Source organism: Tetrao urogallus (assembly GCF_951394365.1).
Source record: "Tetrao urogallus genome assembly, chromosome: 11".
NCBI classification, from domain to species: domain Eukaryota; kingdom Metazoa; phylum Chordata; class Aves; order Galliformes; family Phasianidae; genus Tetrao; species Tetrao urogallus.
Window position 1 is genome coordinate 296,516 of NC_136824.1, and position 15,623 is coordinate 312,138.

At 60.1% G+C, this 15,623-nt stretch overlaps 3 protein-coding genes across 3 annotated transcripts; 2 read left to right on the forward strand and 1 right to left on the reverse strand.

Annotated features, from left to right (window-relative positions):
* Positions 1-647: 647 nt before the first annotated feature.
* On the forward strand, positions 648-9,059 carry PDIA3 (protein disulfide isomerase family A member 3; the record flags this gene model as incomplete). The annotated part of the gene is made up of 13 exons (XM_079541203.1): positions 648-805; positions 920-998; positions 1,928-2,045; positions 2,755-2,862; positions 3,724-3,853; positions 4,299-4,415; positions 4,890-5,015; positions 5,542-5,724; positions 6,253-6,361; positions 7,210-7,338; positions 8,063-8,142; positions 8,601-8,658; positions 8,940-9,059. 13 exons carry the CDS (start codon positions 648-650, stop codon positions 9,057-9,059), a joined length of 1,515 nt encoding a protein of 504 aa, XP_079397329.1.
* Positions 9,060-12,303: 3,244 nt separating this feature from the next.
* SERF2 (small EDRK-rich factor 2) lies at positions 12,304-12,848 on the forward strand. Its single transcript, XM_079540734.1, has 3 exons — positions 12,304-12,322; positions 12,497-12,605; positions 12,676-12,848. Exons 1-3 carry the CDS (start codon positions 12,316-12,318, stop codon positions 12,737-12,739), a joined length of 180 nt encoding a protein of 59 aa, XP_079396860.1. The 5' UTR covers positions 12,304-12,315; the 3' UTR covers positions 12,740-12,848.
* Positions 12,849-13,273: 425 nt separating this feature from the next.
* LOC306950720 (ras and EF-hand domain-containing protein-like) lies at positions 13,274-15,110 on the reverse strand (the record flags this gene model as incomplete). Its single annotated transcript, XM_079541080.1, has 7 exons — positions 13,274-13,354; positions 13,428-13,538; positions 13,640-13,754; positions 13,850-13,931; positions 14,010-14,151; positions 14,846-14,927; positions 15,025-15,110. 7 exons carry the CDS (start codon positions 15,108-15,110, stop codon positions 13,274-13,276), a joined length of 699 nt encoding a protein of 232 aa, XP_079397206.1.
* Between the last annotated feature and the right edge of the window lie 513 nt (positions 15,111-15,623).

The window sequence follows — 15,623 nt, forward strand, 5'->3', positions numbered from 1 at the left end:
AGCCAACTGCTGCACAGCTTGCCAGGCTGTCCCTAAAACCCCTTAACGGGGCGCCAGTGCTGAGGCAGCGCAGGCAACTTCGCAGAGCCGGGGCCGGGATCGGGCTGGGCCGTGCCTCCGGCAGCCGCCCCGGGATCACACAGCACGGCTGAGGAAGGGACCCTGCGCGAACTCCGGCTCCAGCCGAGGCGCTGCTTGCCCAGCACGATCATCCGCTCCGCGCGCAGTCTCTGCGACTGCCTGCCGGACTGGGATGCGCACCAGTGTGCCGAAACGCTTTTCTGCAGCGGCGCCCGCAGGGATGGACGCCTCTGCCCCCGCCGAGGCCCGGGCAGGGCGGAGCGGGCCAACCGCGGACCGCTGACCGCCGACCACGCGCGGCCCAGCGCCCCACGCCGCCCCCTCGCGGCCCGGCCTGCACCGGGACCCAGCGGCCCGCGGAGGCGGGGCGGCCGCTGCGGTTCCCCCCCCTCCCTTTCGGCAGCCCATTGGTCGCGGCTCTCGTGACGTAAGGCGCGGTGCCCAATGGGGAGCTGCCACACGGCAGATCCGGCTGCGGAGGCGGGACTTCCGGCCTGCGGCCCCCGGCGCCTGTTCACCCGCCGTCGCCGCCGAGGAGGGAGCGCAGCTCTGCACGGCCGCTCGCCATGTCCGTGCCTCGGCCGCCGCCCGCCACGCTGCTGCTCCTCCCGCTCCTCGCCTTCTCCGCAGGCGCCTCCGACGTGGTGGAGCTCAGCGACGCCGATTTCGAGAGCGGCCTGGCCGAGCGCCCGGGACTGGTGCTCGTGGAGTTCTTCGCGCCCTGGTGAGGGGCGGCGGGCAGAGCCGGGGCTGCGGGGCCGGGCCGGGGGCGAATGCGGGGGCGGGGCGGGCCGAGGCGTTGCGGCGGACCTTACGCTCCTCCTCCTCCTCCCCCCAGGTGCGGGCACTGCAAGCGGCTGGCGCCGGAATACGAGGCGGCCGCGACCAGACTGAAGGGGATCGTCCCGCTCGTGAAGGTGAGGGGCGGCTGCGGCTCTGCCCGAGTCCCGTGGCTTCATGGCTGCTGCGGGTGGAGAAGCCGTGCTGTTAGGGTCTCTGCCGGGCTGTGCAGCCGACCTGCCCGTGGCTCAAAGCTGTGATGCGCTGCGGCTTCTCGAAGACTCAAGCGCCAGGAACGGTCTGATATTGAGGGCTGCGGCCGGTGTTGAGGCTGTGAGATGGGCGTGTGCTGCTGGCTGGGAGAGGGCTCGAATGGGGGGAGCTGTACAGTCTCAGTCCAAGAATTGCTGTACTCAGTAGTTGCGGTGTGTCCCTTGCCTTACGCAGTAAGGAGCTTTGTTAAAGAACCACCTTTTCCTCCAGGAATCTTGTGTGATTTTGCTAATTAAGGGTCTGATGCTTTCTTTATGGGAAGTTGACATGGATTCCTCCAGACTTTTGTTTGCTTCAGCTGTTGCTGAAACCTTCAGTATTGGTAAGATGCTAAAAATTCTTAACAGGTCGATTCCTGTTAAGCCTCTCGTCAACGACAAGAATCTACCCTTTCTAGTATTGTAGTGGGGAAGGCATCTCAAAGTTGCAGCTACTTAGTTTCCTGTGTGTTTCCTTAAATCTTTCCTGTGCCTCTTAACGCAGCTGTGCTGTTACACGCTGTGTGCTGTGCAGTGCTGACGTCTCAGTGACAGGCTGTGTACTGCATCACCCATGGGCCGCTTGGTTTCATGTTGGGCCTGGCTTCTGATCTTATAGACTTGGGTCTCACAGGTGTTTCTCAGATCTTTACATTTTATGTGGAAGGAATCCAGCCCTGATTAAAAGCATGTGAGAGTTTTCAAGCCCTTCAGTTTTCCAAGCTACATGTGAAAACGTGTGCAGTGGCAAAGCTGCTTTTGCTTGGGTGTACAGGTTGATAAATCGTTGAGTAGCAATATTTCTTTTCTCTTAGGTTGACTGTACAGCGAATTCAAACACCTGCAACAAGTATGGAGTCAGTGGATATCCCACCCTGAAGATTTTTCGAGATGGAGAAGAGTCAGGAACCTATGATGGGCCCAGGACGGCGGGTGAGGGCTTGTGGGCATCTGTCTGCATCTTGCTTGCTGAAGTAGTGCTAGAAGGCAGGCCCACACAGAACAGTCTTTGTTTCAGAAAAGCGAGATGTATGGAGAGGTACAAAGAAGGATTGCACTCACATGCACACCTTGCCCTTCCCAGAACTCCTTCTGTTGGAAGAGCGCTGGATGTTTAATAGCACTTAAAACTCTCCCTTATAGGAAGAGGCTTCCAGATTATCTTTAAAGCATGGTATCCATGATGGGTGGTGCGTGGAAAATGCTCCAGGGGAGATCTTACGCCATTAACTTCCTATTACAAGTAACTTTGTAATCTCTGCACTCCTGCAGCAGTGAGGAGGTTTTCAGTTTCCTGGTCAGTTTTTTATGTAGTGAATCACTTCTCACAGTGCAATGTTCTGTGACACATTAGTAATGGGTGTGCAGCTCTTGGCAGGAGAGTGTTGGGAAAATGTTTTTACCAGGGCAGTGCTCTGAAAATCCCTGTGTTTCTAAGATGAGTTTTTCAATGTGATGAAGGTGAAGAAAAGGTGCTGATGACAAACTTTCAGTTCATGCCCTGCTTATTGTGTCACCATTGGGCCACTTGGCTTGGGGGCTGGTAGAAGAATTGTCAGAAATGGCTTTTGTTTTAGGGAACTTGAAAAGTGTCTGGTGAAGCTTTGTATCGATCCCTTCAATGGCTCGCTTTTATTTTAAGATGGAATTGTCAGTCATCTCAAGAAACAGGCGGGACCTGCTTCAGTGGCTCTCAGTTCCGTGGCTGATTTTGAGAAATTCATCGGTGATAAAGATGCTTCTGTAGTGGGTGAGTAGAATGGGTGAGAGTTTAAACTGCATCTGACCCTGGAAGATGTGTTGCGAATGTGCTGTGATAAGAGAAGAGGCAGTGTCCTAAAGTGTAGTAAGGGAAGTTCCAGGTGGGTGTGAGCAAAAAGCCTTTCATGGCAGGAAGGAAAAGCCAGAACAAGTGACCAGAGGTGCTTCAAAACGTTCAATCTTGGAGATCTTTCAGAACTCGTTTGGAAAAAGTTCTGAGCGACTTGACCTGATTTGTAAGCTGGCTCTGCTTTGAGGAGGTTGGACTTGGTGACCTCTGGGGATTCGCTCCAACTTTTTTTTCCTGTGGCTCTTTGACTCTTTCAGAACTCCTGGACTGTAGGTTTTTTGTTTTTTAAGCGTGTTGCTCTTTTGGCTGCCTGACAAGAGGTAGCTTTGGATTTCCAGCAATCCTGCTGTGATGGTATTCATCATCCGTGTCTCATTTGATCGTGGTTTACGAGTGGCAATAGCAGCTCTCCTTCGTGCGGGTCAGGCATCATCATACAAATGGAGCGGGCCGAGTATCGAGCAGCACTCCTGAGCTTATTTCTGTTACGTACCACTGGCTACGAGTGCTGCCACTAACAGTGTCACATATGACTGCAGATGGAAGTTGCAGTGCTCAGCAGGTAGCTCTCCTTTAGCTGAATTTCTCATTGTTGAGCAGCTCGCTGCTGGTGGAAGGCAAGCAGTGTGTAAGTGTTCCACTAAGAATGGACCGAGGCCTGGATGTGCACTGAGGACCTTGGTTCAGCACACAGCTTTTGGTGCACTGTAGAGACATGATGAGCTGCACGGGAACTGCTGCTGAGTTGGTTTGAGGTCCCCATCTGCCTTTCTGCTGCAGGCTTCTTTAGAGATGCTTCTGGCGACGCTTATTCTGAATTCATGAAAGCTGCCAACAACTTGAGAGACAACTACCGTTTTGCACACACCAGTGAGGAGCAGTTGGTGCAGAAGTACGAGGAAGATGGAGAGTAAGTTCTTAAAGATTTTTTTCTTAAGGCAACTGGAACAAAATAATTCCAGTTAATAACCTTCTGAGCATGCTGTCAGGTATTGCTGCTTTCCCAGCTGCCGGCGGCGCGTTGGCAAGAGTTTGGGTGTGATAGAACGGTTGCAGGATCCAGAGGATTAGTGTTCCCCTCCACATGGGAAGTATCTCAACAGGTGTTTTGCATCCCCACTGCTTGTTCTTTCTAGTTTCTTGTTGCTGGAGGCCATGGCCTGTCTGAATAATGAGAAACAGCCTGGCAGGCACATCTGGTGCAGTAGTGCTACCAAGGAAGCAGTCTGCTTTGCCGTGCCTGTGGGTGTTAATGAGGGTGGTCAGTGGAGGCTGAATCCTCATCTCTTCTTGCTGCTGCCCCTTGACATCCCAGGAATGCTTTGAATGGCCTCATGCTATCTGCTTCCTCTCAGGGGTGTGGTCCTGTTCCGACCTTCACGGCTGGCAAACAAGTTTGAGGAGAGCACTGTCAGCTACACTGAAGACAAAATCACCAGTGCAAAGATCAAGAAGTTTATCCAGGAGAACATGTGAGTGGTTCCTTGCTGGACGACAGGGCAGGCTAGAGTCCATCCCAAATTGGGTTCCATCCTTTTCAGAGCTCATTTTCTCTACCAAGCTTAGCTGCTACTTGTGCTTAGCGTCCAGAAGGGCTGTCTTGCTTACACCGTTCCCTTTGGGCTGTCTCCCTCCTTTCTGGAAATACTGGTGGGTTGGTGATATCTGTTCTCTCTGTTGAAGCAACCAGGCTTCTGTTCAAAAGAAATACATACTTCCTGAGAAGTCTTAAACCTTAGATCAGGTGCGTTAATTGAAGCTGTGGCTAGAGATGGAGATTTGACTGGAAATAATACGGTGTGTGAGTGGGCAAAATGTGTCAGTCATGGTGGTGACTGATATTAAGCACTGTTGGTGGGAGTCGAGCGCGCTGTATTGGGGCCACTGTGGAGGTGATGGGATCCGGAGAGCGAAGTCAAAGCTGCTGACCTCTGTCTCATTGATAGCTTTGGTATCTGTCCACACATGACTGAAGACAACAAGGACTTGATCCAGGGGAGAGATCTGTTGGTGGCCTACTACGATGTGGATTATGAGAAGAATGCAAAGGGCTCCAACTACTGGCGCAACCGGTACGTGGGGCTGGGCGGCGTGGGGCTGCTCTCGCTCGATCCCTGTGCTGGTGGTGGTCTGTGGCTCAGCTTAGAGCTCCTTACACTCCTGGCAATTATTCTGCCGTGGAAAAATCCCCGCTGGGTTTCTAACTGAGAGTACTGTGCTTGCTGCTCAAGGCATTGGTTTGAGAACCCGGAGACTTGTTTTTGGATGTCTAGTGGATTATCTATTTTAAACTGAAATTTCCTTGGTAAGATTATGTGGCATTCTACCCTTTGTATTCTTTAGTGATCAAGCTGATGGGTTTAAAAAAAAGAAAAGTACACCTGACGTTTTCTCAGGCTGTGTTCAGAATAAACGAGCTTTGCTTCTTAACGCTGTTCCTAGAGGACTTTCCTGTGTGGAATGCATTGCTTCACTCACACCATTGAACTCCTTGTCTGGTGTGTTCCTCAACTTGAAAGGTGTGATCTCATGTGGGAGATAATGTTCCAAGGAATCATGCTTTGTTTTCTGCTTTTTGTCTCCTTTTTTTTTCTTCAGAGTTATGATGATTGCAAAGAAGTTCTTGGATGCTGGTCACAAACTGTCATTTGCTGTTGCTGGCCGGAAAACTTTTGGCCACGAGCTGTCAGAATTCGGTCTAGACAACAGCGTGGGTGAGGCTCCTGTTGTTGCCATCAGAACAGCTAAAGGAGATAAATATGTCATGCAGGAAGAATTCTCGTAAGTTTTTGCATGTTAGCAGTGTTGCCTCTTGCTTGATAGACTCGGGGAGGCTGTGACCAAGGAATTGTTCATTAGCTTGGAGGAAATAGGAAAGCTGGATCTTCCTGCTGGAAGAAATGACTGCTGGGTCAGAAAGGTTCTTAGTTGTCCAGTGTGCTTTCTTGCCCTCTGGAGCCTGTCCTGTCTTTAAATGTCTTCAGCTTAATTCTGTAACTTTATGTAATGTCTGCCTAGGAATTAAGATTTGGTACAGGGCACGGGTGGGAACAGCTGTACATTCCTTTGGAAAAGAAGAAATCTAAGGGTGCTCTGAAGGCCTGAAACCTAGACTGAGATGTGCACCTAGGCTCCTGCCAAGAGTCTAGTGGTGTCTGTTGTGCTTGTTCTAAGCTGGCCCCAGGGTGGTGCTCTCACAGATGCAGGTGGCATCTGTTATGTGGGTGGAAGGAGGTTAAATCAGCCCTGAAGGTTTTCCTCTCATCCCGTGTGTGTCATGGTGGCTATAAAATGTCACTTTGCTTTCAGCCGTGACGGAAAGGCTCTGGAGAGATTCTTGCAAGATTACTTTGATGGCAACTTGAAAAAGTACCTGAAATCAGAGCCTGTCCCTGAAAACAATGATGGCCCTGTGAAGGTGAGTGTTGTACCAAGGGAGGCGAAAGCCGCTGCCAGTGATGAAAAACACCTCAGCAGCAGCTTCCAGTTGTATGCCAGCATACCTTGCTGCACGTGCACTGCTGTGGCACCTTGAAGTCTGTGGTGTGGTATAGAAAAAGAATTCATTCCCTTCTATGTTGCACTTCTGAGCTGAAGAAACTCAGCTTGCAGTTTTGGTTCCATGCTTTCCTCTCAGCATAGTTAGTCCTGCACGAGCCCACTCGGGATGCTCTCTGCAAGTGCAGGATCATTGAGATTTACAGGGGTTCTGTTATCTTGACTTGTGCCTCCCCCATGGAACGGCTTTGAAGCCGGTCACAACAGCTCAGTTCCTAAGGTCTTACGTGTTCATCTCATCAGCTTAAGAGAAGGGTTTAATTCCTACTGCTTGTTCATCCCACTGGAATCTGCCCTAAGGAAAGCATTCCCGTGGCTTTACAATCAGATGAGGGTCTTAAATGGAGTGAAGCTGCACTGCTTATTTGTGTATGGGTTGGGATGACCTCAGCAAATACAGCTAAACTCATTCTTTAGCCTGGAGCCTGCTGGGATTAAGAAATGAATTATTCTGCCTTTCTCCTGCGGTGTTACAGTGTCCAAAACTCACTTGCAGGCGGTGCCAGTATCTTACCACAGGCTGTTGCCTGCTTGCTCAAGATGCTGCTTGGTGAAGAGCTGTGAGTTTGGTCGGCCTGGTGCTCGCTATGTAGACAAAGTGCACAGCCTAGTGCAGTGGGAGGCCAGGCTTTCTGGGCCATAGCATGTCGTGGTACAGCCTCACTGTTGACTTAGAAGTCCAAACTTTGTGTGATCAAACCCTTTCAGGTGGTGGTTGCTGAGAACTTTGATGAAATTGTTAATGCAGAAGACAAAGATGTCCTGATAGAGTTTTATGCACCCTGGTGTGGCCACTGCAAGAATCTGGAGCCCAAATACAAAGAGCTGGGAGAGAAGGTAGGTCGGAGTCTCTATTGCAAGTGTACGTGACAGCTTTGCAGCACTAAAGAGTTCTGCATATTGTGTCTCTCCAAGCTTGACACTGTAATGGTATAACTGTGCCTTCCTGAGGACTTCACTGTTTGCCATCTCCTGTAGATGCAGAAGTGCATGAGCAGGATCTGGAGCGTGGCAGTAACTGAGCTGGTTTTGTGGTGGCTGGCTTGGTGGTAATATTTTGTCAGTGTTGCCTTATTTAGTCCTTGGGTGGAGAAGTTCCTTTTTGGGCTTTTTGCTCTGACTGTGGTATGACTATGGACTGCATGACACTGCTGTCCTTCCATCAGATGATGCTTTCAGTGCAGGTGTAAACACGTCTTTGCAGATCTGACCAACTTTTTCCTGTGTGGCTGTCAGGTACCCTTCCTACTTGGGCACTGCTTACACTCACAGTTTGCTTTCTCAAAGATTCGTGGCACACAGTGCCTCTGGGGTCAGCATTCCTTAGGAGTTGCAGCTACTGACTTAGTCTGGTATTCTTTGGGAGATCTGTGCTGCATACAAGTGAATGAGGAGGAGCTTAGTTCCCTGTGCCCCTGCTGAAGCAGAAGAAAACTCTTTAGAATAAATTTTATTCAACTGTTTGTGCACGGTACATGCTGTCCTGTGAAATCCTACCTTACATGTCGATAGTTTTGCTGTTAACTGCTGCAGGTTGGTTATTAATGTGCTTTCCCAACAGCTCAGTAAAGACCCCAATATTGTCATTGCCAAAATGGATGCTACAGCCAACGATGTGCCTTCTCCATATGAAGTCAGAGGGTAGGTGCTGCTTCTGTTGGACCGCTGTGTCAGCAGACACGGGTTCAGGCTTCTGTCTCTGACCAGCATCCTCTGCTGATCTGATGGAGGTTCCTGGGGAGAAGGGGGGTATGGACAGGGAATTGCATACATCTGTTCTGCTCCTATGGTGTCCTTGCCATACCTATAAGCTTGTCTCACTGAGCCTTTCTCTTGAATTTGCTGTGATTCTGGTCTTGGTGGTGCAAAAATAACACTGGAATTGCTTTTCTGAAAGCTAGCAAACCTGACTGTAGTTGTGCTCAGCCAGCTGTGCAGATAAGGCTTTTGGATGCCATATACACTGGCTTAAGAGCTGGTTTTCTTGTTGCCATGTAAAACTAGAGCAAGGGTGCAGGTCCTTTCAGTGGTGGTCTGAAGGACAGGGCCTGAAAAAAGCAGCACATCATGAGCTCAGACACCTGTTCTCTCTTCCCCAGCTTCCCCACCATCTATTTTGCTCCAGCTGGCAAGAAGCAGAGTCCAAAGAAGTATGAGGTGAGTGTCATGCATGCAACTCCTGGGGCTTTGTGAAGTGATGAGGTAGAATCCAGGTGCCCAAATAACGTGGAGTCTCTCTGGAGTTGTGCCTGGCACTCTGTCCCATTACCCAGGGAACACGTGGTGGTCCCTGCTGGGACTGTGCTGCTGCAGACCCACAAGAGAGAGCTCTGCTTGCAGTTAGCTTGGTCTCCTGGCTGGCACCCAAACTCTCCCCTAGCAAAGGCAAAGTCCACAGTGAGGACAGGCTCTGTCTTACTGCCTTGTGTGTTCTGCAGGGTGGCAGAGAAGTGAGTGACTTCATCAGCTACTTGAAGCGGGAGGCAACCAGCACTCCTGTGCTGCAGGAGGAAGATAAAGCCAAGAAATCCAAGAAGAAGGCGAAGGAGGATTTGTAAAGTTCCCACTCACCGTCTTGTCAGGATGTGCTCTGTGTGAATTGGGGAAGCACTGGGCAGACTGGGGCCAGTTCTGGATTGTGGAGAGCCAGTGACTATGAGGGCTGAGGGGCTCCAGCTGCTGTGTCTACTTCTGTTTAATTTCCTGTTGCCTCTTAGCTGCACTGCTGTGGGGCTCTCCAGACTGGTTTGTTTTCTGGTTTGGGAGGGGGTGGGGGGTAGGGTTATTTTCTAATTTTTTTTTTTGTACATTTGGAGAAGTGAAACAATAAAATGACCCCCTTAAACCAAAGTATCGCCTGTCCTTGGGAAATTCATTAAACATAACATCAGGCTGATGCTCGCTGAACAACACCCTCCTACTGTGAGTCTGGTTTCCTTCAGTGAGCCTTCAGGGCCTTGTTCTCGATGTTCAGCTTGGCTTTTCTCCAGCTAATGAGTAACGAGAATTTTCCTGCTATGCCGTGCTGTGGGGGTGCAGATTTGGGACTCTGGAATCACAGAATCGCGGGGGTTGGAGAGGCTCTCAAGAGAGCGAGTGCAACCCCTCTGCCGAGCAGCTTCCCTGCAGGCGTCCAGGCAGCCATCGCAGAACCGCCAGCAGCACCAGAGCGGGCGCTGACGTGATGCCACCGGCACAGTGCGGAGTGCGAGAGGGGCAGCAACGGAAGCCCGGGGGGCATGGCGACCCCCTGACCCCCGGCTCGGCAGCGAGGGGCTCACCGGGGCGCGGATCGTGGCGGCTGCGGCGCGAAGAGGAAAGTGGAGAACCAGGAGGACTCCCGGCGCCGGCGGGCGCTGCCAGCGGGAATCCCCCGCCCGGGCCGCGTCTCGCTGAGCCTCTCCCTCCCGCGAGGCCGTCCTACCGGCACAAGTCCAGGGAACGAGAAACGCCCCCCCGACCCCTGCCGGCGCGTTACCCCGTCCCGACGCCCCGAGCGGCTGCTCCTGCCTGCCCTGGATGACCCGATACCCTCGAAACCCCCGGGCCGATACCGCCGGCCGCAGCCGCACTCACCCCGTGGCTGCCGGCGCCGCGCGGGACGGGGCGGCCCCGAGGCGGTACCTGCCCGGTTCCGGCGGGACTCCCGCGGCGGAGCTCGTCCCGAAGCGGCTATTTTTGCCGTCGCGACGCGCTGCCGTCACCGCTAATCCCCTTAGCGGCTTCCCGGCGTTAGGTAACGGCGCGGCGGGATGCGCTCGGCGGCGCCCCCGACTCTGGGCGGCCCCGGGCAGTCGCGGCTCTGCAGGGCCGGAGGCGACGCGCCCGGAGCGGGCTGGGGGCTGCGGGCGGCCGCCGCCGAGACGCGGGCAGCGCGGGCCCGCCCGGCCCGGGGTCGGCTCGCGGCGGCGGGCAGGCGGCGGGGCGACGGGCGGGCATGCAAGGAGCCTCGGCCGGCGGCTCCCCGGAGGGGGAGGCGGGGGCCGGTGAGCGGCTGCGGGGGCCGGGCCGGGGCAGGCGCGTCCGGTTCCGTATGCCGCACACCACCATCGCGGTGCCGTCGTGCCGCGACGAGGAGCAGCTCTTCTACCGGCGCCTGGACGCGCTCGGGGCGCTGGGACCCGACGGCTTCGCGCCGCTCTTCGCCGCCGAGGGCTGGAGCGAAGTGACGGGTGAGCGCCGGGCGGCGGGTGCGGGGCTGCGGCGCGGCCGGAGCGGCTCTCACGGGATGCTGCCCGTAGAGGATCGGCTGCTGCGGAAGCGCGTGGTGCGGGACGGGCGGGGAGGCGCGCCGCAGCCAGGCCAGGAGGTGTCGGTGAAATTGCTGGGAGCGCTGGAGGACGGCGGTCTGGTGGAGCGGGACCCGCGGCTCAGTTTCGTGCCGGGCCAGGGCGACGTCTTGCAGGTCGGCAGCGCAGGTGGCAGGGCGCGGGGCGCGGAGAGCCCGGCGAGCACAGCCCGTGCTCCGTGCCCGCAGGCGCTGGAACTCGGCGTCCCCACCATGCGGGCCGGGGAGGTCTGCTTCTTCCTCGCCGCCTCTTCCTACGGCTACGGCCGCGCGGGCAGGTAGGACCGGAGGGCCGGGGTGGCCAACGGGACGGGGGCGCGGGGACAGCGGGTGTCGGTCCCGCAGGGAGCCCGACGTGCCCCCCGAGGCGCCGCTGGTCTTCGAGGTGACGCTGCTGGAGGTGCGCGACGGCCCCGACCCGCAGCGGCTGCCGCCCGCCGCCCGCCTCCGCCTGGGCGCGCAGAAACGGGAGCGCGGAAACGTCCACTTCGCGCGGGGCGACTTCGCGGCGGCGCTGCTGTCGTACCGCCTGGCACTGAGCGCCCTCGAAGGGTCCGGCGAGGAGCGGCGGGACGGGACGGGCGTCGACCGCCGCCCCGCGTCCCCGCCCGGGCCGCACGAAGAGGAGCTGCGGGAGCAGCGCGTGAAGTGCCTCAACAACTGCGCGGCGGCGGCGCGGCGGCTGCAGAGGGGCGCGGAGGCGTTGGCGGCCGTGGAGGAGGCGCTGCGCCTCAGCCCGGATAACGGCACCGCGCTGCTGCGGCGGGGACAGGTGCGTCCGCGACCCCGCGGCTCCCCCCGCCGCTTCCCGCCGCCCCGCGCACGGCTCCCGTTGTCCCCCCGCAGCTGCTGGCCGAGGAGGGCCGCGACGAGGAGGCGGCGCGCGTGCTGCGGCGGGCGCTGGAGCTGGACCCGGCCAGCAAGGTGCGGGGCGGGGCGGGGCGGGACCGCGGAAGCGCTCCCGCAGCGACGCTGCAGCCCCGCGGCTCTCCCGCAGCCCGTGCACGCGGAGCTCTCCCGCCTGGCCAAGCGCCGCGCCCGCACCGCCGAGGAGCCCCGCGACCGTCCGCGGCCACCGCCGAGCTCCGGGTGCGTGTGGGGCCGAACCCGCGCCGCGCCGCCCGGCTCCGCGCCGCGCTCACGGCCGCTCTGCCCGCAGAGAGGGAACGGCCCCGCCCGAGGAACCGCGCTCCGAGCGACCGGGGCTCCGCGCCGCCCCCGCGCGCACGGAGGAGGAGCGACCGCAGCGCTCCCCGCCCTCCGGGCCCACGGGCGCGGCCCCGCGGCTCCTCGCGCCTGCGCCGCAGCTCCCGGCGTTATCGCCCCCGCCGGCGGAACGGCGGCCGTAGCCCGCGGCCAATCAGGCGGGGCCGGGCCGTCACCGCGCGCCAATGGGAGGGCGGCGGGGGGCGGGCGCGGCGCGGCGATTGGCCGCGGCGCTCCCTTAAAGAGCGCTGCGGGGGCGGGGCGAAGGGGGGGCAGTGCGGGACGTGGCGGCGGAGCGGAGGGCGGGAGGGAGCGGCACCATGACCCGTGAGTGCGGGCCGGGCCGGGAGCGGCGCAGCGCCGCCGGGGGGCGGGGGTGGGAGCGGGGCCGGAGCGGGGGCGGCTGCGCGTTCTACTACCGCGGGGCTGGGGGTGGGCGGGGGGAGCGGGGCCTTTTCCTGGGCCCGGCACCCGTGCCGAGCTGAGGGCCGCGCCGTGCAGGCGGGAACCAACGCGAGCTGGCGCGGCAGAAGAACCTGAAGAAGCAGAGCGATTCGGGCAAGGGCAAACGGCGCGACGACGGGCTCTCGGCCGCCGCCCGCAAGCAGAGGTGAGTGCCGGCAGCACCGCCCCGCGGGCCCCGCCGGGCACCGGTGTGAGCCGCGCCGCGCTCTCCGCAGGGACTCGGAGATAATGCAGCAGAAGCAGAAGAAGGCTGACGAGAAGAAGGAGGGCAACAAGTAGCGGCGGTGCCCCGCGGGCGGTGCTCAGCGATGCCCTGCGCGGCCCCGGGGCCGCCCCGCCCCGCCGGGCTCCCCGGCAGCGCCGCTCTCCCATTAAAGTAGCTCGTGGAGACCTGCAGGCCCGGCCTCCTACGTGTGCCCGGCGGCGGGGGGGGGGCGGGGGGTCGGCGTCCTCGCGGTGAGCCCCGCGACGGGGACGGTCGGTGCCGCGGGGCCTCCGCGGCGCCGGATCTGCGAGCTGCTGCGGGAGCCCGGCGGAATGAAGGCAGCGGAGCGCTGCGGATGCAGTGGGAAGCGGCTGTAGTGAGAGCCTGGAACAGCGGCGGGAGGATGGGGGGGGGTGACACGCGAAGGCGACGCTCCCGCGTCAGGCCCTGCAGCAGCCCGCGGCGGCCCGCGGGGCGGGGATGCTGAGATCCAGGCGGGCGCCGCTGCCCGAGACCGCCGTCCTCTTCACTGCTCTGCGGGCCGAGGCGCGGCGTCAGCCCGGCGCTCCGCCCTCGGCCCGCGCGGTCCCCACTCCCCTGGTCGCCGCTCACCGGGCGAGGTGCAGCACGGCTTCCACCACGTTCGTGCCGTCCTTGGCGCTGGTCTCGCAGAACAGGCAGTTATGGGCCTGGAGAGAGAGCGGCTGGAATCGGAGGCCGGGGGAGCAGCTCCGGGGGTCGCCCCCAGCAGCAGCTACTCACCGTGGCCAGCCTCTGTCCGTGGGCCGTGTGGACCCCCGCCGTCTCCGGCAGCGCGGCCCGCAGGTCGCTCTTATTACCCACCAGCATGAGCGGCAGTGCGGTCCCGGCGCCCTGCGACAGCGAAGGGTGGCTTGGGGTCCTGCCGTTCTACTGAAAGCTGCCCGCCCTGAGGCTCGGCCCTGCTCTGGGAGCCGTTGGATCCCTCCTGTTACCTCGATGTCCTCGATCCACCGGCGGACGCTGAGGAAGCTGCTCTGGGAGCTGATGTCGTACAGGAGCAGCACGCCGTGGGCCTTACGGAAGTAGGAGCGGGAGATGCTGCGGTACCTGGAGCCGGGGTGTCACCGCCCGCGTGAGGGCCATGCGGGGCCAGGCCTGCAGCAGAGACCTGGCTGCGCTGAGGACACTGCTGCCCTCCTCACCTCTCCTGCCCGGCAGTGTCCCAGATCTGCAGTGTGGTTTGCTCCCCATCCACCAGCAGCTCCTTCACCTGGAAGTCCACCCCTGCCCGGGGCAGCCATCAGGCCCCAGCCCACTTATCCCAGCCCCTCTGTCCCAGCCCCTCTGTCCCAGCCCTGGTACCTAACGTGGAGGAGATGTCACCTCTGAACTCGTTTCTGCAGAGGCGCAGCAGGAAGCTGGACTTGCCTGCACCGCTGTCCCCTGCCAGCACCAGCCGGTATACGGGGCTGGGGGCCACGGGCTGCTCCCCCGTGCCAGACCCCTGGGAGATGGAGCGAGTTGTTAGACCGTCAGTGCCGGGGGGGTCCCCACTTCCCCTTCCAGCCGGGCCGTGTGAGCCGGATGGGGACTTGCTGTGTACCTCCGGTGCAAAGGCAGAGAGCTTCCTCTTGCAGCAGCGTTGTGCAGGATGGCAGCAGCCTTCTACCTCACCGGCCTGGGGGACCTGCAGAGTGGCAGATCTCACAGTGAGGCACCCGAGTCTGTGGGTCGGGTGGGGCAGCGGGCAGGGCCTGCACCTGTGTGTCCTGAGCAGGGCTGGCAGAACGCGCATCCTCTGAGCTCCGGCAACCGGCGTCACTGGATGACGTCGAGTCCTCGCTGCAGGCTGAGCTCTGCTGGGGGCACAAGGAGCCGTCCACCGGACCCGTGCCCAGCATGGTACTCGGGGAGGGGTGGCTGCAGCTGATCCCTCACCTGTGCGTTTACTTCTCACCTGCTGTGAGCACACTTGGGGAGGCTGTGGGAGGGGGCTGCGGGGCCGAACAGGGGCTTGGGCTGGCGGGGTTGGGGTGTCAGCATTGACGGGCTCCCGGGGGGCTCTGCCGCTGCCGACACTCGGGGCTCCGGAGGTCCCCGGCTGCAGCCCCCCGAGCTGCAGGGCAGGTTGTGGGAGGGGTCCCGCCGGCACCGTCCCCGCCGTCCCGTCCCGTTCCCTCCCCCCCCGCCGTGCTCACCGCTCTGGGGCCCCCGGAGGCGCCCAGCAACAGGGCTGAGCGCAGGCTGCCGTTGCTCTCCCGTAGTCTCCTATTCGTCGACCTGCCCAGAGCGGCGGCCTAAGGCCGGGTCGGCACCGGGGGAGGAGCGTGTCCTGCCCGATCCTCGCGCCGCCTCCCGCCCTGCACACCCGACCTACTGCAGCATCCTGATGTAGCTGGTGAAGGCCAGGTTTTCCTCCGCCAGCTCCCGCAGCGCCTGCTGCTCTCTGCGGAGAAACGGCATCCTCACGGCAGGGCCGGCACCGGGGGCTGCCCACGTCCTTCCCGCCCCACGTGTTCCCCCATTTCGGGGTGCCGGAAGCGCTGGAGCAGCTCCGGGACGCGCGCTGTCACCGAAGAGTGGAGGGGGCGGGGGAGGGTAGCAGCGGGCCGGGAGGGCCGTGCCAGCGGCTCCGCGTGGGCTTCCCGACGGCTGCCGGCGCTCGCGGCACGGCGGAGCGGGCAGCGCTTCCCGGCGGAGCCCTCCTTGGACCTCGGGACAGCCGAGGGCCGTCCCTGGGCGGGCATCCGTGGGCGCCCCGGGGCGGGGCAGGGCCGGAGCACAGCCCAGGGCCGGGGTCTTCTCCTCGCCCCCCGCCCGCAATGCCACCTTCTGCGTCGCTGTGCCCGCCGATGGAGGTCCTCCCGCAGCCGCTCCAGCTCCGCCCGCAGCTGGGACTGTCCGGCCTCGGAGCGCAGCACGCTGAGTCGCAGCCGCGCGTTCTCCTGGGGGGGAGAGTCCCTTTGGCTCCGCCGG